Source organism: Ammodytes marinus, assembly GCF_949987685.1.
Source record: "Ammodytes marinus genome assembly, chromosome: 3".
Lineage (NCBI taxonomy): Eukaryota > Metazoa > Chordata > Actinopteri > Uranoscopiformes > Ammodytidae > Ammodytes > Ammodytes marinus.
Genome location: NC_137232.1, coordinates 23,787,747 through 23,812,512, shown reverse-complemented (window position 1 = coordinate 23,812,512; position 24,766 = coordinate 23,787,747). Strand labels below are relative to the sequence as shown.

Sequence of the window (24,766 nt, the reverse complement as noted above, 5' to 3'; positions counted from 1 at the left end):
TCAAATGGTAAATAATAGCCAAGATACAAGCACATCAGAAAAGCAATGCAAAATAACAAATAATTTAAGCCACTACTTTACACAAAGTCTAGTGCTGGTGCATACAGTATTTATACACAGATGCTCCGTCAAAAAAAGCCCAGTTTAGCATTTATAGGACATTCATTTTCACGTTCACAGATTATCACCTAAAAACTAGCACACTACCAGAAGTTTCACAAGTACATGCAGTGAGTTGCAAAATCTGGGTCAAAGATATCCGTACTGATGAGACTGCTGGAGGAGTGTTAAAGTTCAAAATATTCACATAACAGGCTCTCAAAAGTGTCGATTCATTTTCTACTGCTAATCTGCGTTGAAAAAAGAAAAAAGACTCCTGGGGTAAAAACGTGTGCCTTGAAAGCCAGCCCGGCCGGCTAATGCCAGCCATCTCTTGATACCTCACTTCCCTTCTTCATCTTCATCCAGGTCAGGACATAGGCGTCACTGCTCTGGCACAGATGTTTTGTCTCTCTCTACTGCCCCCGATCCGCCTGTCTCTAAAAACAGAAATAGGCAATGTGTAGTTAAGCGCTGTGCACATGCTGGCCGTCGAGGCTAAAGGTTTAGTGACATCTAGACACAAAATCTAAGGTTACTTGTGGGTGGATGTATTATTTAAAAAAAAAAATCCAATGCTGAGAAAATAGCTTGATAACTGAGCCCAAAAAGCAAATGATGTTGTGAAAAGGGGGTCTCCCCCGATGGGAGGTGCTTGTAATGCTCCGTTCCAATTCGACAGGTCCATTAATTCTGCTCGGCCTCTCTGAGGCATATATTGTACCTGATGTACCTGGAGCTAAAAATACATATCCTACATAAGGATGCAAGGCAGCCAGCAACTGGGTTATGGAGAATCATTGACATGGCTCCCTTGTGCTGGCCGAATCCCCCAAGAAAATGCAGCTGAAATTTTGAGGGTTGGGAAAACGAAAGCATAGTCCTGCTTCTCAAAATAACCTGGTTAACAAAATATATCTGATTGGAGTGGACTGGATATCCATTGAATATATGGGACATTTAGCTTGTTAGTTAAACACATACAATTAGGACTACTGACTGAGTTCTGAAACCATTTCCTCATCCACAGCTGGAGAAATAAAACAAGAAACATATTTACCATTAGGAGAATGTAACTCAAAATGTCCATGCTAATTAATTTTTTTCTTTGACAACATTTTTATTTTTTTGCGTTTGGAAAGAAGTTATAACCCCCCTAAATGAAAGAATTGAAAGATTCCTTCATCTTTTGCTGGAAACCCTATGGGGGCAATTGAGTGAGTCACTCGGTTATGTGCTGCATTAATCACACTTGGTATAAAACCCATGAGATGCTCCAATTGCTTTATTTAATTATGTATAGCTTTTAAATGGTTTATTTTCCTAGTGTGTTAAATGGTCAATCAGCGTGTGTTCATGCTTTATACTAAAGTGTTTGGCTCTTAGTACAGGTTACAGTCACGGCATATTCCACCTAATGTCTTAAAATGAGACCCGTAGAAACCAAAGAAAAACTAAGCCTCAACCAACAACATGCAGACACATTTACCCCAAAACATCTAAATAAGCTTTATGCTTAACATTTATTATAGAATCTTGAATTGCTTTAACTGTCCTCATTTACCTTCTGTCACCTACTCTTAGCTCCTGGTGGCCGCCTTCATCCTTACTGTCTTTAACGGCATCATGTGGCCTAGTCTTATCCTATGGTTCTACACCACTGACCTGTGACCCCCAATGACTGCCATTGAGCACATCCCCAGAGCTGCTCACCTCCTCCCCTTCGGCTTTGTCCTCCGGCTTCATCTTCTTGCGGGTCATGTGGCCACGGAAGCCAGCTTGGATCTTTGCAGCGGCCCTGTTGGCCTCAGGGTCATCCAGGGGGATGTCCATGATGTCCTCTTCCTCCTGGGGCCGGCTGCACTCCTCCTGCTGAGGAAGGAAAGAAAAGTAGCAGCTTATATATCACAACGAGTGTATAGCACATCACATGATCTGGTGAGGATATTTTCTGCTGGAAAAGTAGAGGCGGGAATGTAACTCCTCAACAAAATGACTCTGAGACACCATGGTTTTTTGCTGATTGTATACAATACTGTGCTATCTTTTTAAACAGTGAGAGATGTGTGCTTGCGACAGAGTTGCTTGCTCTTATTAGATGACTGCTACACAGGGCTCCCAGGTGGTCAATTGCCTCCATGTTTCTCTCCCCTTCAACTCTTGTCATATGAAAGACTGCTGGCAAAAACATGTCAGAGCCAGCCTTTTTTCGGAATGAATTATAACGAATAATTATAATGTATTGTTCTAAAGGTTACAAAGAAAATCCATTAATCTGCACATTTAGCAGATAAATAGAAGATCTAAAAACAGACTGAAGGTATGGTTCCATTTTACTTTTTAGACTTAACATTTTCTTTCAAGGAAAAAAAAACATCTTTCTGCATTCTGGGTCAAAAAGGATGACCCAGCGAAATTGCTGCTGTAGTCAACACCAGCGACTGAAAAGCACAGCATGCACTGTCCCAAAGGAAACATGGGGTGGGCGGCGGAGAAATTCTGACTTGTCAACGTGTCAGCAGAATAGCGCCAGGGCTGTCAACAAGTTATGTACACAACAATTCAAATTCTTTGGCAAACACATATCGGCTACTCCCCGCTTTACTTACTGGAAACAGATTGACGTTCCATACAAAGGCAGCCCACAGAATGAGCCCACTGTCAGCCCACTACCTTGGTGAAGCAGTGCATCATGTCTCTAGTGAAGTCTCTCCAGTGTAGGAGTGTGACCACCCACCTGTTCAGCCAGCATGCATTATCCTCTCTGTCTGACTGCTCGCTGAGTGGCCAAAACTCCACCTCTTTTTGCAGCAGCAGAGATACCTGACCGATGCACTGGATATTTCTGGCTACACACCTTCCCGGGTGTCTTATTGTTTTATTATGACCTTGGGGTGCGTGGACACAAATTGATTAGAAATATTCTGTTGCAAATCTCACATAATGTTTTCCACCATGATGAAATAGCTTCAATGCTGTGTCAAATGAGTCAGGCTATTCTATAACCCTAGGGTCTGTCTGATTTTATGTGGTAAATTGATTCAAAAAACATAAACAAACTATTTTAGTCATAATTATTCATTTTGTTAACAGTGTATATGATCACACTCTCGTAAAAGGACAAAAACAATAACACACACATGGAAATATGCAAACAAACGGTAGAAGGTGCCATTAGTTAGAAACAAACTGTATTACCTCATTAATTGCATGTGCATCATCCTACCAATATTAGTGGGTCAAATGAAAAATGAACATATAAATTAACAAATAAAATCAATTGGAAAAAGTTAATCGGAAGCTTACTTACATTGTGACAGTCCATGCCTTTCTCAGGGATGACTTCCGTCTATAAGTGAACTGAACTAAAATGACTTGTACGCCTTGGGTTTCTACGAGGAGCAAGCAAAGCTCTGTTTAAACGAGTCTCCGGTATAATGCAGATGCCTCACTGACTCTTACTAACAATCACTGTATGTTCAGTAACAACCGCTCACGCACAGAGTGAGAAAGAGAGAGAGAGAGATACAGTGAAAGAGAGGAGGGAGGGAGGGAAGGAGGGAGGTAAAGAGAGATCTCCTACAAACATGACAGTATGCGTTCCATCTTTTCAGTCTCAATAAAGCTGCTGACCTACTGTGTCACGTTACTGTCACAGACCTTTGACAGATCCCAGCCCTCACCAAGGGACTAGGCTCAATATATAGACTGTGTCAGTGATTTAAAGTTAGACAGTGTTGACACAAGTGGAAATTAAGAACTATGCAGGCTGGATATAATTTAGGAAAACAAAGAGTGAGCACCACATTCAGCAAGCACACATTGAAATGAACAAGTTGCAGTGTTACAACAAAATTCAACAAATAACAGATGTCCAACAATGTAAAAAGACAGATTGTAAAACAGGTTTTACTGACTTTCAAATTCTTCGAATAGCGCAAAAAAGGAAGGAGTGGAAGCACCTTGGGCCGCTTTACACTAGGAGATGTGATACATATATTAGAGGCAGAGTGAGCTAACATCTCTCTCCAGCCCTCTGATCCCAGCTGGTATTGCCGCCCACACTCCTCTGCCAGCCTCAGAGACAAGACGGTGAGGGATAGAAAGCAGAGAACGTCCATTTATCTGAGTGATTTGCCTGACATAAACTAACCATTCTAACTATAGGCCTACGTTAAGCTAGCCTTGCGCCTAACTTCAATCAGCTGATGCTTCGTCAATGAGTTAACTTTGTCAATTTGTAGGACTGATTGCATACACTGTAATCAATCTCAAAACGGTCTTCTCTTATTAGCCCAATTTTTCCGTGTATCTGACACAGTGTTTATCCTCCTTTGATGATAAGGGCATAGGAAAATCATTGTAAATGGTGAGTTAAGGGCATAAAAAAGACTAGAGAAGGCATCTGAAATTTGCAGCTAGGTCACTGCTAGAATATATGGCCTATATATTGTACAGTTTTGTGATAGCTTTGCTCCAGCTGAAATGAATTCAGCCACTAAGAGAGATGTTTAATGAATCAGTTAGAAAACCGCCATTAAAAGGTTGCTGATACAGACCGTGCATAGCAACTATCAGCATCACCATCTCCTATTAATTCGGTGACGACACTGATGGAGAGCAGGATGGTGAGGGGTTACCATGGTAACATACTTGGTTACCCTTCTTACATTCCCTCCCTGTGTGTGCTTGGAGCCCCATTGGCACAGACAAATCAGGCGAGTCGAACTGTGACAACAGTGAAAAGGTTAAAGGCCTAATTTCGCAAGACAAATCGTTCAGCGCGTCTTTTATGGTGATAGATTACTGAATTAAGTTTCAATATGTGGAGGCAGCTGTGGCTCCCGTGATGAGAGCAGATTTGGCACTAACAGAGCCACAGTATTACTGTTTTATGAGCACAGTGCATAGCAAATCCTCAAATGGCATCCTGAACACGCCAGTATACGAACAAAGACACAGGCTATGGTGAACATTGAGCCTGAAACTACAGAAACAATTCTACAAAGCCTGTTTATTTTAATTGTGGCCCTTTAGATGACATTCAAAGTTAATCAGAGCAACCTGCCATACGTCATTCAGTAGAATGAACTAATTTGGGGATATTTTTCTAAACCCTAGAGATTCCAGGTTAAAATAAATTGCCACTGTTGATCAGACTTGTCTTTGGTTTATTTAGGCAACACAGGAACAGACACAGGAACAAAAGCAGAGCAATGAACACTGATCCTCTGTCCTGCTGATACAAGATGGGGAAATGTGGTGAGTTACAACAGCCTGTTATTTTCAAATCCCACAAGTTGTAATAAATGCTGTACCAGGGCTATTTCCTGAATGCAAAAAAAGCTATATTGTTAAGGCATATAAAACATTTGTGATTTATGACAACTTTACCTTGTCACCACTGTTTCCTTCAAGCTCCATTTCAGACCCGAGCGGCCTTTCCTCCTCTCCATGGTGGTCAGCAGCCGGCCCGTCTGCACTGGGAGTGAGGCTGATGCTGCTCTCTTTGCACACTGCATCACTTTCCTCTTGTAGATCAGAATCAATCGTTCCTTCCTCTACAGGTTCCACTACAGCTTCTGAAGTGCTCTCCTTTGCCGTGACCTCTTTCCCCACTGCTGTGTCCTCCGGCTGGGACTCTACAAGAGCTTTCGTAATCTCCTCATTCTCCTCTAATGGATGCTCTTCACTTGCCTCTGTACTTTCTCTCTCTGCCTCCACTGTAGCACTTGATATATTTGACAAAAGGCTTGCATGTGATGAACGATTTCCCCCGCCGCCATCATTCATTTCTTGATCCTCTGCCTCGCTGTAACCTTCTGTGTACATGTACGCCCTGTCTCCTCCGGCCTCGTCTGTCCTTTCTTCCTCTTTAGAGTCAGCATCGTTTGACTTTCTGTCTTTTTCCGAATCCTCAATTTGCTGCAATTCGCCTTCAATTATCCTGTTGGTATCTTCATCTTTGTGATTGATTTCATCCTCTGGGCACTCTACGTCTGCCTTGGGGGTGGGCTGAAGTGAAGATGTGTTTCTAACAACTTCTTCCTTGTCATCACCATCACTATCATTTAAATTAGAGTCATTTGTGTCCTCATGCTGACTCTCCATTTCCCCCCCTTCAGAGTCAACTTCCTGTTCAGTTCTCAACATCGCTGATTCAGCGTGGTCTTGTTTTGTACCAGATGTATTATGGATTGCTGCCACTGCAATAGCTTCCTCAAATGTGTCCTCTGCTTTCATTTCTAACATCGTAGTCTCTAAGACCTCTACTGAACCATTTTCCTCTGGCTGTTTCTCACCGACCTCTCTAATCTGCTGCACCTCTGGTACATCTTCAAAGCAGATCTCAACCAAGGAATCCTCTTTTTGTACCACATTACTGTCTAAACCACCCTCTTTATGAGAGACACTTTCATGCATATCCACAGGAGAGGGCCCCGTCTCCGTTCCTTCTTCCTCCTTTGTATTTTTGGCCTGATATTTTACTTCATGCCGATTATCAATAGGGGTGACAGATATAGACAAGGATGATTGTGCATCAGTTTTCTCCGGTTGGGCCTCTGAGCTTTCCTGTCCATTATCTTCACCAGCGGCTCCTTCCAACGTTCCCTCCGTTCCTCCAAGCTCTGTAGCACACACATCCATGTCAGCCAACCCAGAATATGGAAACACCTCCAATGGTTCTTCATTGTCAGTATTTTCCTCTCCTTCGTCGATGTCCTTGTCTACCACTGCAGTCTCTTGCTTATCTACTCCCACTTCTTTTGCCATTTCTAACTCCTGAGCTAAAACATCTACATTTATATTTCCGACGAGTGATAACGAGTCCCTCGGTTCAAACTCAGAATGAGATTTATCTTGGTCTACAACAGAGCTGCTATCTTTTTCATTAGCGTCCTTGTCAACTTGATCAAATGTATTTATTGTTGGGTCTGTCTTTCCCACTGTTCCACTCAGTTCATCCGAGTGTACATCTGCAGATGGAGGCCGGTTGACTGATTCCTCTAGCGCAGGTCCCTTCTCTGTAGAAACAATTTTTTTTTCTGTAATGTCACCATTTTCTTCTTCTTCTTCTTCTTCTTCTTCTTCTGTGCTTTCAGTTAACACATCAACCTCTTCTGAGACATCAGGTTGTGTGTTGGAAGGATTTGAGGCTTCTGCAGAATGATTGGATTCATCTTCAATTTTGGACTTGCATGATTTTTCTCTAAAAAGTACATAAAGATGCGATAAGAAATGTTTAATATGAGAGGATTAAAAACATAAAATAAAAAACATAAAATGGTAATAGTGACTTATTTATGCTTTTTCCTTCATCGTATTGCCTTTGTGACACTTACATGGTTCCTACAGCTTAATGCAAGTTCAATTTAAGACTTTTTAAGACCTTTTTAATGCCACTTGAAATGAAATTTAAGACCAACGACGCAATCAACAGAAAAGGAAAAAGGTATTGTCTCGGTGTTCAGACATCACAGTAACTCTGCTTTCAGCGTAGACGTCATTATCTGTATCTGTTCAACCAACAAAATAATCTGTATATGTATCTGTATTCGGATATGAAGCCGGAAATGGCCGAGGCTTATGTCTGATTTTTTTTTTTTTTTGCAATTATTGTCCCTTCAGTGCATCAAATTGATTTAATATTGGCATATAATTAATTATGAGATACAGTTCTATCCATACTGTACTTTCATCTGTTTCTCTCTCTCTCAAGTTATATGAACTGTCTGAGCACTATACATCACAGTAATTAACTTTGTCCGTTTTATTTTATTTTTTCATCTCTTTCTCCCTTTTTATTTTTAACTCGACAAAGTTTTATGATATATCGATCCGAGATCTAATCGATCTATTTTGCCCATTTTATTTCCCTCTACTCTATCTCTCCCTTTTTTCCAACTTGGTTCAATGAATAATTACTTTGGATAAGGAAACAGTGTTTAGTGCTCTACAAGTGATCAACGCACAAAGATGATACTTTTTTCAGCATATCTCTTAGTTCTAAACAGACATGAACTAAACAGGCGAAGCGTCACATATCGAATATTTAAAGATCGATTTTGTCTATTTAATGGCATTATACAGCCCGCTGCCTGCTACTAGAGAGACATGGTCCACGTTCAGAGGTTTGAAATAAATGAAAGGCAGGAAGGGCTGACGGTGACACGGGCTGCAGAAAATTCCAGCGAAGAGACGGCGGGTAACGGAGCCATGCAGCCGGTCTTTCTCCTCTCCGCCACGGCAGCGGAGATGAACAGCTGATTGGTGCAACTATAGTTAAGGCAGCACGCGCTGCGTCAATTTAGCGCTTAATAAATAAATATTTGTTCCCCGAATATAACGAGACTATTCGGGAAGTAAAACTATTCGGATCGATCTCATTATCCGTGCTTTTCCGATTAGCCTACACTTGTTCGGATTCGGGCTCATCCCTAGTAGGCGTGCAACCGAACATTGTCTGGAGATTTGGTGCTGCTGTCCCGGTTGTTGATATCGGAGGTGGAGCATGGAGGGGTGGAGGCGGTAGAAACGAGAGTAGAACAGAACTGGGAAATACCTGGCGTTTGTTGACAGCTTGATTTTGAGGCTTTGTGTTTCGCGCTGTGCATGTACACCGTGCCTCGTGTAAATTGCCAGGTACCGGTTTCAGCCAGGCAGAAAAATCCTTTGTTGGATAGCCAAATTTCGTTGAATTTACACTTTCCCATGATGCGCGCCGACTGCTACTCATGCTGCTACTGCTACCTGAATGACGTGCGTCTGCTCTGAGTCACGGCCGCAAACAAATGTTTTGTTGGTTCCGCTCTCGTGAAACTATTCGGCAATTTATATATAAAAAAAAATTGCCTTTTATTTTTAGATTTGAGACCAATCATAAAATCCTACTTACCATGTGTTAACATTTTTAAGACCTTTGAAAGATGGATTTAAGACTTTTTAATGCTAATTAAGGCCTTATTTTTAGATTTATGAATTTAAGACTTTTTAAGACTTTTTAAGGATCCGCGGGAACCCTGACTTATCTGGACCTGTGACTGTCTTCCTGCAGCTCTTGTCTGTCAGTCCTGCACATTTCTCTCACACTAAAAACTTGAAAGTGCTTTCAACCCTAAGCTGGCATTCTCTGCTATAGTTCCAGGCCTCTATTCCACTTTTTATTCTTGCTTAAGTGGTTCTTTACATTGTGCTGTCTGTAAAGTTGAAGCATGGACACAAGTATAGCATCATATTCATATTCTACATTATTATGATTATTTTATTTAATTGAAACAAGTTGCGCTAATGCATGTACTGTATGTCTTAACCTCAGTTCAGGTGTGGCTTATTTTTTGTTGTTCACAATCGGGGTAATAATATTTGGGGCGACTGTGGCTCAGTTGGTAGAGCGGGTCGGCCGATGATCAAAGGGTTGGAGGTTCGATCCCCGCCCTGCCACCTGTGTCATGGTTGTTGTGTCCTTGGGCAAGACACTTCTCCCACCTTGCCTCGTGTGAATGTCGATAGTTAGCCTGCTATCGGTGTATGAATTTGTGTGTGAATGGTAACGTGTAAATGGGAACAGGTCTCCCTTGCAAAAGAGTCTTCGGACTCAATGGGATTTACCTGTATAAATAAAGGTTAAAAAAATAAAAAAATAAAAAAAAAAATAAAAAAAAAAATAAAATAAACATCCTGTATAGCTCACACAATGACTCATATGAACATTTAAGTAATAAACATAAAAAATTTAATATTTTATTCTCATGTCTTGTTTGCTCTTCCCTTGCTCTCTTTCTCTCTCTCTCTCTCTCTCTCTCTCCCTCTCCTCTGTTGATCCTACTGGCTGTTGATATCACATCAAGTTGAGACTCACTTGGAAATGGTCACCTCTGTTGCAGGCTCTTTTTCTGGCTGGGTAAAAACAGTAAAGATGTAATGTTCATATTATTATAATATATAAATATATATATGTAGGCAAAATGGCTTATAAAGGCTAATTAATGTAAATTGATTAAGTACCCCATTAGCCTTGAATGCATGGTTGTTGTAGAATCTATCCTCCAGTTTAGCAGCCCACTCAGCAGGATCCATACCACTCTCTGCAAGCAAACAAAAGAAAAATAAGAACTTCTTATTTTAATGTATAGGCCTACAGCAGTGAAAGGTACATTTTGTCTCAATTCAATTTAACTTAAAATAAAAGTTGGAGTTACCTTCTCTTTGGGCGAGGAGGGCGTCGAAGTACAGTGCAGCATAATAAGGGATGTCTTCAGGCTGGTCTCGCAGAACTTCTCGGGCCATTCCCTCCAGGATCGTGCCAAATCCTCGCGGGATCCGCAGGTTAGTGTTGGAGAAGGGCACTGACATTTTCTTTTTGGATACACCGGGCGGTCACTTATGTTCCAGCAATAAATATCTGACCAGGAAAATTATTTTCTCAGTTAGGACTAACTAGACTAATTAGTTTTCGTCCCAATGTGCGGCTGTTGTTAAATTGCCGGTATCAGCAAGCTAGTCGTCACACACAACTCAAATTGATTCAATACGATTTAGTTAATGTCGAAACATAACCTGAAGTTATTAGCTACGTCTGTTACCTAAGCGCTCTGAGTGAGAGAAGAGCGCTATATAAATAAAATGTATTATTATTATTACCTGAAATGACCTGCAATTCGTATCCCTTTACTTTTGAATGCTAAAGCTAAAAACAGATTGCTTGCTACCGAGTTGTGTTGATAACCGTCTCCAGGCAACGGTTGTAACCAAGGACACAAGAAAAAAAAGTGTGAAAAACTTTATTGGATACAAACATGGGTTCACATAACAAGTGACAAAGCAATATAAGAAGATAATAAAGAACAGCATGCTAATAGAGAAAGATAACGTGAATGGCTGACACAAATCAAACATGTATTTTTGTTCTCCCTCTCCTAGGCCTAAAGCAGCGTCGCCCTCCTTCAGTTCAGGCGTATGTTATGACAGCGTACTCGGAGTTGGTGCTCATTTTGCGGCTGACCTCTCTGGGCTGGGGGAGATGCAGCCTGTCAGCTGAACGTGAGGCCTGCAGGTGACTCCTGGATTCATCTCCCCACCACTGTAGAAGGGGCAGACCATTTAGCATGAGGGAATTATAGCAATACCTTTTTTCGCACTCCAAGCACTTCATTCACTCCAGCATAGTTTAATTCACTATAAGATTAGATACAATTAAATTAGCCTAGTTGATGTAGCCTAGGTTAGGCCTATTTAAAAGTGGCAGTGACATAGTGACACCAGTTGTTGTAGGCTGCAGGCAGTAGGCAAAGCTACTTCAAAACAATTGGTTATTAAGTTAGCCTATAGCCTGCATGTAATAGGCTAAATCCTTAATTGATCAATGTTATAATTAAAAAATAAATTAACTTAGGCCTACAACAATATTGGAGAGGCTCTTGTTTGCAGTGTGTTGAGTTGTACTGTGTTATACTGATAGGTAGGCCTATTTCTACTATTTAGTCTCATCTAATTGACGTAAAACAAAAAGGCATCAGTGGCCTACAATTCTATTCTTAATTAGCCTAGGCCTTATGCACTCAGACTGTACAAAGAATTAAGATTAACTTAAGTTGTGCTAACATTGTGATGAATAGGCTATGAGCAGAGTTGTTGCTTGTCAACCCCAAACATTTAACAGCTTCAAACTCAAATGCTTGATAAACAGATTGCTCATGGAACCGAGTTTAATAAACTATGTAGGCCAAGGCCTATTATGAATTTGGGATTCGGCAAGATGAAAGTGTCCTTCACCTCTTTTCGATCCCCAGGAGTCAAGTATCCCACTTGAGTCAGCTCTGGCGTACTGATTCCTCGGACAGTGATCATTATGTCAGCATATGGGACCTCAGTGTCACTCTCATTATCTGTTACAAAGAAATGATCAGTCATACCAGTAATTGTCTTTCAGTTGTGGACAGTGACTTTGTGAAACCTGTGGTGGTACTGCCGACCGAGAGATCATCTTACCTGGTGTAGGAATCCTCAAAGTCACTCTTTCACTTAGTGTTGACAGTGGCCCTGGAGAATAAGACAGTATGGATGGCAGTGCAGCTAAACATCTTTTCTTAATTTTTTTGATTGTAAACTGTTTACCTTTCACTGACGAGAGTGCAGTATGCGAAGGAAGTGGTGAACTGAAATGTTCAGAGGAAAAATAAATGAACTGATAAACAATCTCGCAAAATCATTCAAGATTTAGGCCTATATGGTTACTCTTAAATTCTACTTACCCTGACCTGGACGCAACAGGCTCCCCTGAAATGTATGACAACAATTTATCATGTGTATTTTTCCCAATGAGAAATTGTTATGTTTAACAACAAGTATATGGCCACAGTATGCTGTTTTGTATTCACCTTTACAATTCCGGCTCTGTCTGCGGTTCAGACACAGGAAAACGGCTAACGCTGCAAGCACAAGGGCTACAGCAAGGGTAACTGCTGCTAAAACCTTAATTCCAGTAAATTCTCCTGTTAACACGGAAGCAACAATATTATCCTTGTAGTTGCAACTTTTAACTTTTACGGTTCAACATATCAATATACGTAATTAGTCTTATATAAAATACACTTCTACGTTTTCTACAATTCAGCATTGTTTCAAAGTGCCATCTCACCTCCTCTTGAATCAATTGGCTTGGCAGGAAGAGATGCTGAGAAATGTTTGAAAAGTATATTAAGTTACAATATTTTATAGACATTTTAAGAAAAAAGTGTACACACGCAACATTCTCACCATTTTCAGTTTTAGCCTTTGGGGTAGATGTCCAGTTTGGGGCACTTGTTTGACCTCAACATACAAACATAAAAATTAAATCTTTGTCTAGTTTTGTAACATTTTGTTTAGCTTTTGCTAGTTTCTTGAATAATTGGCAGAAAACACACGTTTGTTATTATGATTCTCATCTGATAATGTGTACCTTGAAGTTGCAGTAAAACAAAGCGCTCTGTTTTTTGTGGAAGTTGAGGGTCCTCTGTATCCTCTGTGTAGCAAGTGTAGTTATTCTTCAGATCTTCAGTGGACACATTTGATAGAAGAAAAGACACTGTGCAAAAGCTGCTTTTGATGACCGTCCCAAGACAGCCAGAGTTGTCTGTTGCTTTACTCCAACAACCGCGAACAAATCCAGTGGAGCAATTGTAGGTGCAGTTTAATGCAAGAGAGTCGCCTAAGGCTACAGTCATGAAATCAATGTGCATCTTCATATTAACACTGCTCACAAAACCTGCAAAGAGAGGAAATGTTATCTGATTTACATAAGAAAAAAACACATCAGTTCAAATACCGTACATGCGTTTTAATAAATGAATGAATTATTGAAAGAAAAGGCAACTATTATTATTATTTAATAATAATAGTCTTAATCAGTTAAGTGTGTTATTTACACACTTAACTGCAAAAAGTCCATATCAATGAAAAAGAGTATACTTTACCTTGGGTCACCAAAAAAAAGAGCAAATTAAAGTAGACTGAGATCATCATTGTTGTTCCCTGTAATTCTTAATCTTGCTTTGTGCTCTAAGTATGCACTCAAATATCCTGTGTGCCTGTACTGTAGTTTGCTAGTGGTTGCACCTGCAGAACATGCTGAAATACCCACACATTCTGTACCCCAGGGGCACAGGAAGTGGCTTGCAACAAGATTCAGAAGCTGTGTAAAAATAATTCAGATCTTTCCATTATGTTTGCACCTGACTTCCTGCAAAATAAATGTCAGTTGAACATGTAAACGACAACAACATAGTCTCAAACATGATGATATACAAATGACGCAAGCATATTTGAGTAAAGACATGTTTTTCCGTATTCATAATGAAAACCATAAAGTTTGCATCTGGCTTGTAGGATACAGTGCTATACCATGTGGTTTGCTCATATACTGTATCTGCAGATGCACCGCTGTACCCCCCCCCCCCACCCCACCCTCTCTCTGATGGAACAGAGGATGTGTCTGATATAATTTTCCACTGATATGAAATCATTTATTTTTTTAAACCTTCACCCTTTTAAAAAGAAATTGGATTTTTTTATGACATAAAGCATTCAATGTTCGCCTTGGTTTAATTTAATTGATTTCAGAAATCCATCAGACTTTTTGTATCTGTGCAATATTTACTCCCTCTATAACCCCTAAATTATTAATTAGGTAACATAAATAATTGACGTCATCCACTGACGTGAGACAATATCTGGGTTAGCCTCAGCACATGCACTCATGCATTATGAAAGTGGAAGGTACAGTTACAGAACATCAGTGCACACCATTATCAGCTAGGGCAATCACATGGGAATCACATTTCGTGCTCTTGTTTCACTTTCAGTGACTAGGGGCCCTCTCCCTGTCATGCCTTTAAACAGTCACTTATGTAGGCGCAGGTCAAAACAACATGGATTGAAAATGCAAGAAAAAAGAAATATCGTGGACTTGGCAAGAGCTTCAGAGATAATGTGCTCATGGAAAGTAAAACATCTGTTCTGTTTTTCACAGTATTGTATTTTGCTGCTGCTGATACAATCTGGACTCGCCTCAGGTAAAAGCAATGACTCATGGCTTATTGAAGAAGAAGCAAAACCACACTGACTTGACAGCCAAATATATTGTTGAATGACTTTTAAATGCCCTTTCTGACCCTAATTGATCTTTTTCAGAATCATTTGAAGGCAGTGCAGACCTTCCCCACCGTGAAGGCATGGACATTGATCAATGTCCGCAAGGAAAATACTTCTCCTACCAGCTGTGTTTAGAGTGTCCCTCTGGTCATTTGTAAGTCATCACCAATCTTTGAAACCTGAAAACTTCTAGTGATGTGTTTCACTGTAATATAAATGATAAATTAACACATTTATGTTAAATAGTTGTCCTGGCAATGTATCGGCACCTCATAGATGTCCAGCAGGAACATTCAACCTCTACTCAGCGAAAAGTAGTATCAGTGACTGCAAGGTAAGAGACAGCGTTGGTAAAAAAGGAATATACATTATACAAATGTCATTGCCCTCATTTGAAAGCCAAATAAATGTAATATTGTATAGTCTTTCTGGCAATTTATCAGACTCATTACATCTTTTCACAACCAAGTTGTTGTAGCAGGACACGAATAACTAAGGGAACTAATAATAATAATGACTGCAATATAGAAATGAATGATAAGTTACACCTGTGTCACTTAAGCTTCTCTTGCCATTTTGTTTCCCTCATCATGCCTGCCTATACGTGAATTATCTCAAATACAGTGATTAATGCTGTATGACAGGTAGTAATGTTGTCATTGTACTGCTGTATGTTGTAGCCTTGTTTTCCAGGTCTGATCAGCTCAGAGGACAGAGTGGACTGTCGGCTGTGTCCTGCAGGTTTCTCATGTGATCCAGCCAACAGGACCATCTCTTTATGCCCCCCAGGGCAATATTCTCCTGAGGGGGTCCTTCAGTGTCTGACCTGCCCTGTAGATTCTGTCTGCACCTCGGGATTTCCTATTAAGGTAACTATTACAGCAGACTTTTTAAATTCCAAATCATTCCTCCAAAAAAATGTTGTATCTGAAAGTGAAAAATGTTAAAATGATTCGAAGTCACTCTCCTTACTTTTTAAAATATTTATTCATTCTTTATATGTGCCTTACAGTGTGGGCCTGGCAAGGAGCCTAACGTAGAGCACACAGCGTGTAATGATTGTGTCCCGGGCTCATATTCCACCATGTGTACTATCCAGTGTCTGCAGTGTCCCGCAGGTATCGCACTAATAAGAGACCAGTCACATGTGTAATTTGCCCGCAATACTGTATATTATATATATATATATATATATATATATATATATATATATATATATATATATATATATAGATTTGAAGTATTGTTAAATTTGTGATTTAATAAATTCCTACAACGATTAGTGTGTCCTCTGCCCTGCCATAGGAAGTTACTGTCCGGATAGTGGCATGTCACAGCCTCTCCCCTGTTCTCCTGGTTGGTTTTCCACACCTGGACAAAGGAGCTGCCGTAGCTGCAATGATACGTCTTTGTTGTGTGGGGGAGCTGTGGCCCCCCGCTGGAGCCAGCCGGCCCACAGGTCCACTCAGATGATCACATGTCGACCAGGCACACACAAAGACACAGGGCAAGAGTTAGCGTGTCTGGTCTGCCCAATAGGTTGGTGTTGATCCCTGCATACATCATTTACGTATGTTACAGTTTCCTTTCCTCCTGGAAGAATCTTAACATGTGTTTTGTACATGCTCTTTATTTGTCTCAGGTCATTACTGTGCAGGAGGTGTAGCTATACCCTGTCCTGCTGGGTCTTATGGCTCTAAAGAAGGTCTTCAGAGGCTGAGAGACTGCACAATCTGTCCAGCAGGTAGAGTGCTCATAGTAGCATAGCTTCTGTTTTGTGGTGCTCACAGTTTTGACATCTTAAGACCATGATATTTGCAATCACATCAGTAAGAATACCCTAAAAACTTAAATAATTTTTCTTTTTATCACCAATTGATATCACATCTTTACCAAACATGATATCCTATAGAACTAATAACGATGAATAAATAATAACTTATATAAATATATAAATCTATAAATACTTTTCTCTAGGGTTTTTCTGTATGGAAGGCAGCTCACAGAGACCCACCTCCCAGTTCCTGTGCCCACAGGGCTACTACTGCGAAGAGGGTACCAGTACCCTTCATGGATCACCTTGCCCTGTTGGTACAGCGGGGGAACAACTGGGTCAGACAAGTAGAACATCCTGCAAGAGATGTAGAGAAGGACGCTTCTGTCCTGCAGGTAAGTCTTAGCACTCATACAGTGATTTCAATAGAGATGTTGGAATACAAAAGAAAAGGTCTAACATTAAGTTACCACAGCCATAAAAGAAAACATGAAATAAAGCTGGATTTTAGAGTTCACATGTTACAATAGGGTGCACTGTGCTTACTGTTCCATTTAGTATGTTATGCCAATGTGTGTGCACCCCGCAACAGGCTCATCAGGGCCCGGCCTGCCCTGTGCTCGAGGGAGATACTGTCCTGCTGGCACCTTGGAAGAAGTGATATGTCCCAGAGGCACCTTCACGCCTCATCAAGGAGCAATAAGTGAGTTTAAATGCCATATAATTGCTTATTAAGTAATATTTCATGTTCACAGTCAGTTTTTCTCTCTCTCGCAATTGGGTATGAAGCGTCGGCTTGCTATTTATTTCTAAGTAAAAATGTTATGCAGGACAGTCTCTCTGTCCTTCAGCAGATAAGATACTCTCCAACTAATATGGTGCTATTGCATTTTAAGCAAATTTAAGTGCTTACATAAATATATAAATGTTTCTTATTTCCCATGATGAACCGGTAAATATGGCTGAGAAATTGCAACAGATAGATGCCAAGAGGGCAAAGAGAGAAAGTGTCTAATTTTGTTGATTGCAATCTGAAGCTGTCAGTTCAGTAGATTAAAAATAATGGATGACAAGGAAGGAAAATGAAACTATGTGCTACATTGGAACTATAAAATAAAGGTATATCTACAAAAAATCCAACTGATACCATTAAGTAAATCCAGCAGACATCCTGATAAAGTAAGCCTAAAGTGTGTTGTCAGTCTGTATTTGGCCTGACAATAACGTGTTTGTAAATATCCCCTCCAGGTGTGAAAGACTGTCTCAAATGCCCGTCTGGTTTTTACTGCCCTGAAGGGACAAGCAACCCAGTGCCTTGTCCACCAGGCTACTTTAACCCCTTAGAGGGTCAGGATGAGTTGGCTGATTGCAGGGAGTGCTATGCAGGGAAGGCCTGCACACAGGTAGCTCTGAGAGCCCCTGATGTGGACTGTATGCAAGGGTGAGGCACAATTTAAAATAGTCCTAACTTGTGTTCAATCTGCAGTGCATATCTGATTGGTACAAGTACGGAGACTTTTTATATTCTGTTAAAAGTTTTGTTAAAAAAGGGATTGTTAAAAAAGGGATATTTCCTGCTTGGAATTGTTTCTTCTGTAACATTGATCCATTTGCCTTAATCTGTATAGGTTTGTGTGTCCCCCTGGTTCCTCTAAACCCAACGCACTGAGCAATGCCTGCCCACCAGGGACGATGAGCAATCGCACAGACCTCACTGACCGCTCACAATGTCAGCTATGCCCAGCACGATACGCCTGTCTTCGAGGTGCCATTTATCTTTATATGTACATGTTCAGTTGGCCCTTAATTAAACATAGTGATTTTGGATCTATAGCTTGCAGCTTACTTTCCAACCTTAATTCCTATAATGCGTATGCTTCATCAGGAACTGGTGGTATCCAGAGACCACCACTCTCCTGCTTTACAGGGCATTATTGCCCCCCTGGAACTATGTTCCCCACCCAGTACAAGTGTCCAGTGGGGACATGGAGTAGTCGCAGTGGATTGGAAGCTGAAAGTGAGTGCCGGCCATGCACACAGGGCTGGTACTGTTTGGCTGGATCTGGAGCTCCGACAGGACGATGCAGCTCTGGACACTACTGCCCTGAAGGTACACATGGGTGTGGCAGGAAGTGATAGTATAGATAGTAATTTAACTAAACAACCGATAGTTATTATAAAGTGTTACCAAACTAGGTGTTACTGCTATAGTTCAGACTATTAACTGCTTTCTGTATTAACTTATTTACATTAAGGTAAGCATGAGTCATTTGTGTAGATATAACTATTTTTGATGTTGCATCCCCAGGGACTGCATATGGCAACCAGTTTCCTTGCCCTGCCGGCACCTACAGCATCCAAATGGGAAGCAGACACAGAGAAGACTGCCTGATATGTCCTGAAGGCTCATTCTGTCAACGGGGCACCTCCAAGCCTTCACCCTGTCCTCGGTAAGCTATCTTAACTATCAGTAGAAAGATTTGACAACAATGAAGAAGAGGATGATGATGCGGAAATACTTTGCTATATAGGTTTAAAATGAAGGAGTACGCCTGTGTAACAATGTATGACTAATTAATCCACTCTGTGCTGTCTTTTTCCAGTTCCACATTTCGCCGTCTGAAAGGAGGTCGGTGGCTGGAGGACTGCTCCGCTTGCCCTGCTGGCTATTTTTGTCCCCACTCAGCCACTGTCAACCCCAGAGTGTGTGGAGCTGGCAGCTACTCTGTAAGGCCCCATCTATAACACAGTCCACAACCGACAAAACCACAGGAAACCAGAGCCGGTGTATTATACTGCTCCTTCCATAAAACATCAGTCTGATTGTCCTATTTTTAGATTAGCATTTTTTCGCCCACACTGCTTTCGCCTAACATTACTCACCATGTATGTACATCTGTAAATGTCAGAAAAGAGGAGTAGATCAAGTCAGATTTTTTTTATAGCTCATCTCTTGCTCCTAATATTGAAACAATATCGTTGTTTTTCCAGCATCCTTTGAGTTTGATCCTCCTCTCCCTTGAGTTTTGACTCTGTATTTTGCTCTGTCCCTCCCCCATACTGGTTGATATCTTAAACCCTTCAACTCTCTTGAATCTTCTTTCACCCCCTCCTATGTGTGTAGGATGAGGGATCTGTTGAGTGTTCACCGTGCCTGCAGGGCCACTACTGCAGTAATGAGACCACTAGTGAAGAAGCCATGTTAAGCATCATGGTGTGCCCGCCAGGCTTTCTCTGCTCTCAGGGTTTGGCCAGAGACCCCCAGCGCTCAGCAACCCTCTGTCCCAGAGGCTTCTTCTGCCCTGGAGGAGGCATTGTGAGTTATGAAAATGATTCACACTCATCAGCGAAGGAATGTATTGATTGGATAGAGAGTCTGGTTTTCCAAATGTCTGAGCCACTTTTTGGTCCATTCAACTACCTCCATATGCGATTTCCTGAATAGGATCCCAACCCCATTCCGTGCCCCAACGGTACCTTTAGTGAATCTCCAGGTCTTCGTGATGCCAGTGAGTGTGTCCAGTGTCCCGAGGGGCAGTACTGTTACTCCCAGCAGCCCCAGGAGCAGCCTATCACCATGCCTGTAAGATCACAAATATACAGTATATACTATATATACATTTAGTTAATTTGCTGTTGTTTAAATAATACAAAAGGAAACTAAAACATATTAAAACAACAGGATCTTTAGCAACATATAAGCAAAAATAAGCAAATTACATACAAACAAATTACGAACTCCAAATACAGGTATATCGTTAATGTTTAAAAGGGGAGAAGTTAAAAACGTATAGGACCTACCCCTTCTTATTTTTTTTATGCATTTTCATAGAAAATAAAAATGGAATTTGCATCCATCAGTGTCCATGATGTTGAACTCGGTCAGCTAAGATGTATAGTATTTAAGATGAACACATAAAGTAGAATATCCTATTACAATTATACATCATCTATTTTTATCATAAGATTATATTGTTTAACGCTGAAAACGTTTTCAAAGGGTATTCATTTTTGATTGCAGGTGAAGATAGCACTTCCAAAGTAAACAACATGATTATTGTCTATATTTCAGACAGGAGTGTGTCCGGATGGCCACTATTGCCCACTAGGGACTGGCTACCCCTACACATACCCCTGTCGACCTGGGGAATACAGGTTCAACACACTTGGTCACAGCGGAGAGGCATGTGTTTTATGTTCATCAAGGCATTACTGCGACAGACCAGGAACTCACACGCCCCTAGTCTGCCCCCAGGTAGGAAATGTTTAGTTGTAACTCACCTTTTAGTGTGCTTGTTAGCATTTTAGGAAAATCCATGTCTCTCTTTCTCTCCCTACCACTATTTTAATAGGGCTTTTACTGTCCAGAGGGCACTTCTTCTCCCGAACCGTGTCCTGAAGGAACCTACAGTTCACATTCAGCTCTCAGTGATGGGTCTGAGTGCACCCCTTGTGGCGGAGGCCAGTATTGCACCGGTGTGGGCCTCACCGGGCCCTCTGGAAGCTGCAAAGAGCGCTTCTACTGTAGAGAGAGAGCCAAGTCTGCTGTAGGAAAATGTTATTCTACTAATTAAATAAATAGAGTGTGCTACTCATCAATTTCTTTATATTTTTTGTTCCCTTATAACTTCCACAACGTGGTTGTCTTCCTTGGGTCCACAAGTCAATTCAGTGAAATTATCAAAAATATTGTCAAAATTCTTTGTTTTCTCTTCTTTTCTGAAGAGATACTGCAAAATGCTTATACAAATGTCCTTTGTCAATTGTTCATGGGACATTTACATTAATCCGTAATGTCTGATTTTAATTTTATTGATATAAAACACATTATGTGTTACTTTTCATTCATTGGAATGGGCATTTTAAGGATGAAAGTACTTAACTACAGTTCATTTTGGCTTCTCTTCACATGTGCATACTATGACTATATTCAGACTCCTGTGGATGGGCCAACAGGAGGGTTGTGTCCGGCAGGAAGTTACTGTCCTCGATCTTCGTCCTCTCCACTCCCATGTCCCCCTGGTACCTTCAGCAGAAGCACTGGCCTCAGCAGACCTGAGGAGTGTGTCAGCTGTCCAGCAGGGTAATGCCAACCATATTCACTCATGAATATTAATGGATCAGATATCAGGATATGTATCTAAGACGATCATGTAAAATAGTAACCTACTGTATAATTTTAATATATTTTTTCTCTCCTTGACAGTTTTTATTGTTTAGGTTACAACAACACCTCTCCTTCAGGTCTTTGTCTTGCTGGTTTCTACTGCACTGGTGGCTCAGCTTCACCTATTCAGTATGAAGCAGAGGAGGGTTATTACACATTAGAGGGAGCAGCCAGGGCAAAACCATGTCCTCTTGGCACTTTTCAGCCGGTATGAAATGATCCATACAGAATAACAAGTACTGTTTAAGTGAAAGTGCACTGTTAATATTTCATAATGTGATAAAGCCCCGTTCAAGGTTATTCCCTTTTCTCTAAATCCTCCACAGAGTCAAGGTGCACAGTCATGTGTGGAGTGTCAGAGAGGCAGACTCTGTAACCTGACAGGCTTGTCCCAGCCACCATGGTGTCCGACAGGACACTACTGTCCTCCTGGGTCCTCCGTTGCTCAAGCCTGCCCTCCAGTCAGTATTTGTGTGTTAGTATGTGTGTATTGTTGTGTGTGTGTGTGTGTGTGTGTGTGTGTGTGTGTGTGTGTGTGTGTGTTAGGTTTTGTGTATATAGCTGCTTGTCCTTGTTCCTCAGTCTTCTTTTCATCTTTGTCTTCTTAGCCAGGCATGTTCGCTGTATCTCTGAATTTAATTGATCCTAATTTAAATTCACATACATGTAATTATTATCGTAAAATTATATTATCTGATTATTCAGGGCTCTTACTCTGACCAGCCTGGGGGCGATGCTGTGCAGCACTGTCGGCCATGCAAGGCTGGTTGGTTCTGCAGCAGAGCTGGTCTGTCTGGCCCTCAAGGTCTCTGTGATCTGGGACATTTCTGCACCTCTGGAGCCTCCACTGCCTCTCCAGTAAGCTGAATGAATTTGGACTTAATTTGTTTCCAGCAGCTTATCCAATGAAGAACTGTGGTTTTATTCAAAGCAATTACAATAATTATGTAGAACATAAAGTTGTTTTGACACTTTTGAAAGAATATATAACAAAGTTACATGACCATAATGAAACATAAAGAGTAGATATAAAGTATCTGAGAAATGAGAAAACGAGAGTATTTAAAGGAATTTAAGTGGCTACAATGTTTTAAATGTAATGTGACTAAATTGCTGATTAAATAATTTTTTAGATCTCCATAAATATGTTTGATATGAACTAAGGTGGCAAAGAAAGCAGGGTCTTCATGAATGAAGCATGACCATGTATCTTGTAAGTATGTTACAGTACATGAGCCACTGAGAAGGAGCAGAAGACAAGTTAAAACATGAAGCAATTAAAGAAGACGAAATATCCTGGTTATTAAGTCTCATGGCTGTGTGGTTGCATTGATGACAGCTTTTAATTTTCCCACTCACTTAGGCTACTGAAGTGTTTCCTGACATGTAATATAAATCTTAATTTAGAGGCATGTTTCGTTAAAGTGTGTATTGGGTAATTTTTTTTAATACGCTGCTAGTACTGCGTGGGAAGGAAATGACAGCTATCGACTCAAACTGTCCACAGATTTAACTTAACTTTAGTAAAACTGAACACCAAAATGATACACACTTTTTCATAGTCTGTCGATCACTACAACATTCTCGCAGGTAGCCGTGGCCTCTGGTGGTGTATGTCCGGCAGGCTACGTCTGTCCGCGAGGGACATCTAACCCCAAGCAGCACTCCTGCCCTTTAGGAACCTGGAGCAGCACCGTGGGAGCTCAAAACCTGTCCTCCTGCTGGCCCTGCCCGCCAGGACTCTACTGCAACAGTACTGGACTCAGCCAGCCCTCAGGAAGCTGTGATACCGGTATGGAAATGAATGATCTGGCAATGGAAAACACTTGTTCTATGTTTTTTTTTAAACTTTCCCATTAGCAATACATACAGACGTCAATGCAAAACAAATGTGTATATGTTGGTAGATGAAGATGTATGTCATGTTTTCCCTTACTTTATGTCCATAAAGGATGTATAATGATTATTTTTAGTTCATAATGAAAGTCACAGAAACAGATTCTGATCAACAGATCATCATCCTTTCTGTTGATTTAGTTGGCAAATTCTGTTTCAACTGATTCCTAGGGTATTATTGTGCTGGAGGGGCCATGTCTTCAAAGCCCTCAGGCGGTTTAACAGGGGACATTTGTCCTGTTGGATACTACTGTCCTATGGGCTCAACTTCTCCTGTACTTTGCCCCGATGGGACCTACTCAAACACCACAGGTATAGAAAAATGTATTTGATGGACCTGGATTACATATAAAAAATCATGACTTAATAGGCTACATGATACGCATTACTTCACCATTTTGTCCTTTCTTTTTTTGGACAAAGGAGCCGAGGTGTGTGATGACTGCCGCTCAGGAACGTACTGCCTCTCAGGAGAAGGAGTCCAGCCTTGTCCAGCAGGACACTACTGTCTGGGTGGAGGCGTTGAGGGCATCCTGCCCTGCCCTCCAGGCACATACAGCCCTCAGTTTGGCCACAGCCAAGTGGAGCAGTGCCTCATTTGTCCAGCAGGTGAGAGTGTTGTCACATAGTTGTCTTCATTGCACATATTTAATAAAAGACACTGGGCCTTCATTAAATGTAGGTAAGTCAGAGTTCATTAAGTCATCTATTTAATTTTGAATGTGCTGGAACTAATTTGAATACAGGAACAAGGGAAATCACATTTAATTAACTAGAGGAGGAATTATATGTTATGTTATGTTATTATATGATGTGATAGGATTTGCTTTCAAGACTATGATGATTCCCACTCCTTATTGTTACTGTAGTGTTGTTTTTATTCATTCATGCTGTGCTAACAGGGTTTTTCTGTGAGGACTGGGGTCTGTTTGAACCTACTGGACCCTGTCAAGCTGGCTACTACTGCATCGCAGGTACAGTACAAGTACGGTAGCAGCTGTGACTTTCACTGTTACCTAACAGAAAGACTTGTTGTGGCTTGCTAAACTGAACTGTACAACTAAAGTTATCTTCATTGTACAACTTGTCAAGGTGTAAACTTTCAGAATCCAGATGGCAACTTCAGCACAGGAGTGGGGGGAGCGTGTCCAAAAGGAAAATACTGTCCTGATGGCACCAGTGTCCCACTGCCCTGTCCA

General features: G+C 41.0%; 1 protein-coding gene and 2 long non-coding RNA genes across 4 annotated transcripts; all 3 read right to left on the bottom strand.

Annotated features, from left to right (window-relative positions):
- On the bottom strand, positions 1-7,047 carry nrgnb (neurogranin (protein kinase C substrate, RC3) b). 2 transcript variants are annotated; one of them, XM_080053797.1, is made up of 3 exons: positions 5,494-7,047; positions 1,765-1,971; positions 1-539 (listed from the first exon to the last, which is right to left on the bottom strand). In XM_080053797.1, the coding sequence occupies exons 1-3, from the start codon at positions 6,871-6,873 to the stop codon at positions 516-518; spliced, it is 1,611 nt and encodes a 536-aa protein (XP_079909923.1). In that variant the 5' UTR covers positions 6,874-7,047; the 3' UTR covers positions 1-515. The 2 variants fall into 2 exon arrangements, with proteins under 2 accessions (XP_079909923.1, XP_079909924.1); XM_080053798.1 differs by having other exon boundaries at positions 1,813-1,971.
- A 3,817-nt stretch (positions 7,048-10,864) lies between these two features.
- Positions 10,865-11,973, bottom strand: LOC307248645. The gene is made up of 2 exons (XR_013844801.1): positions 11,872-11,973; positions 10,865-11,179 (listed from the first exon to the last, which is right to left on the bottom strand). It is a non-coding gene; the product is annotated as an uncharacterized lncRNA (long non-coding RNA).
- A 377-nt stretch (positions 11,974-12,350) lies between these two features.
- LOC307271511 lies at positions 12,351-12,883 on the bottom strand. Its single transcript, XR_013845601.1, has 3 exons — positions 12,737-12,883; positions 12,477-12,590; positions 12,351-12,375 (listed from the first exon to the last, which is right to left on the bottom strand). It is a non-coding gene; the product is annotated as an uncharacterized lncRNA (long non-coding RNA).
- Between the last annotated feature and the right edge of the window lie 11,883 nt (positions 12,884-24,766).

Coding starts and splice junctions, on each gene's coding strand:
- nrgnb (XM_080053797.1), bottom strand. CDS start 6,873: ATGGCAAAAGAAGTGGGAGTAGATAAGCAAGAGACTGCAGTGGTAGAC. Junction 1,972..5,493: donor AAGGAAACAGTGGTGACAAG/GTAAAGTTGTCA, acceptor TTCCTTCCTCAG/CAGGAGGAGTGCAGCCGGCC. Junction 540..1,764: donor GCAGTCATTGGGGGTCACAG/GTCAGTGGTGTA, acceptor TTCTGTTTTTAG/AGACAGGCGGATCGGGGGCA.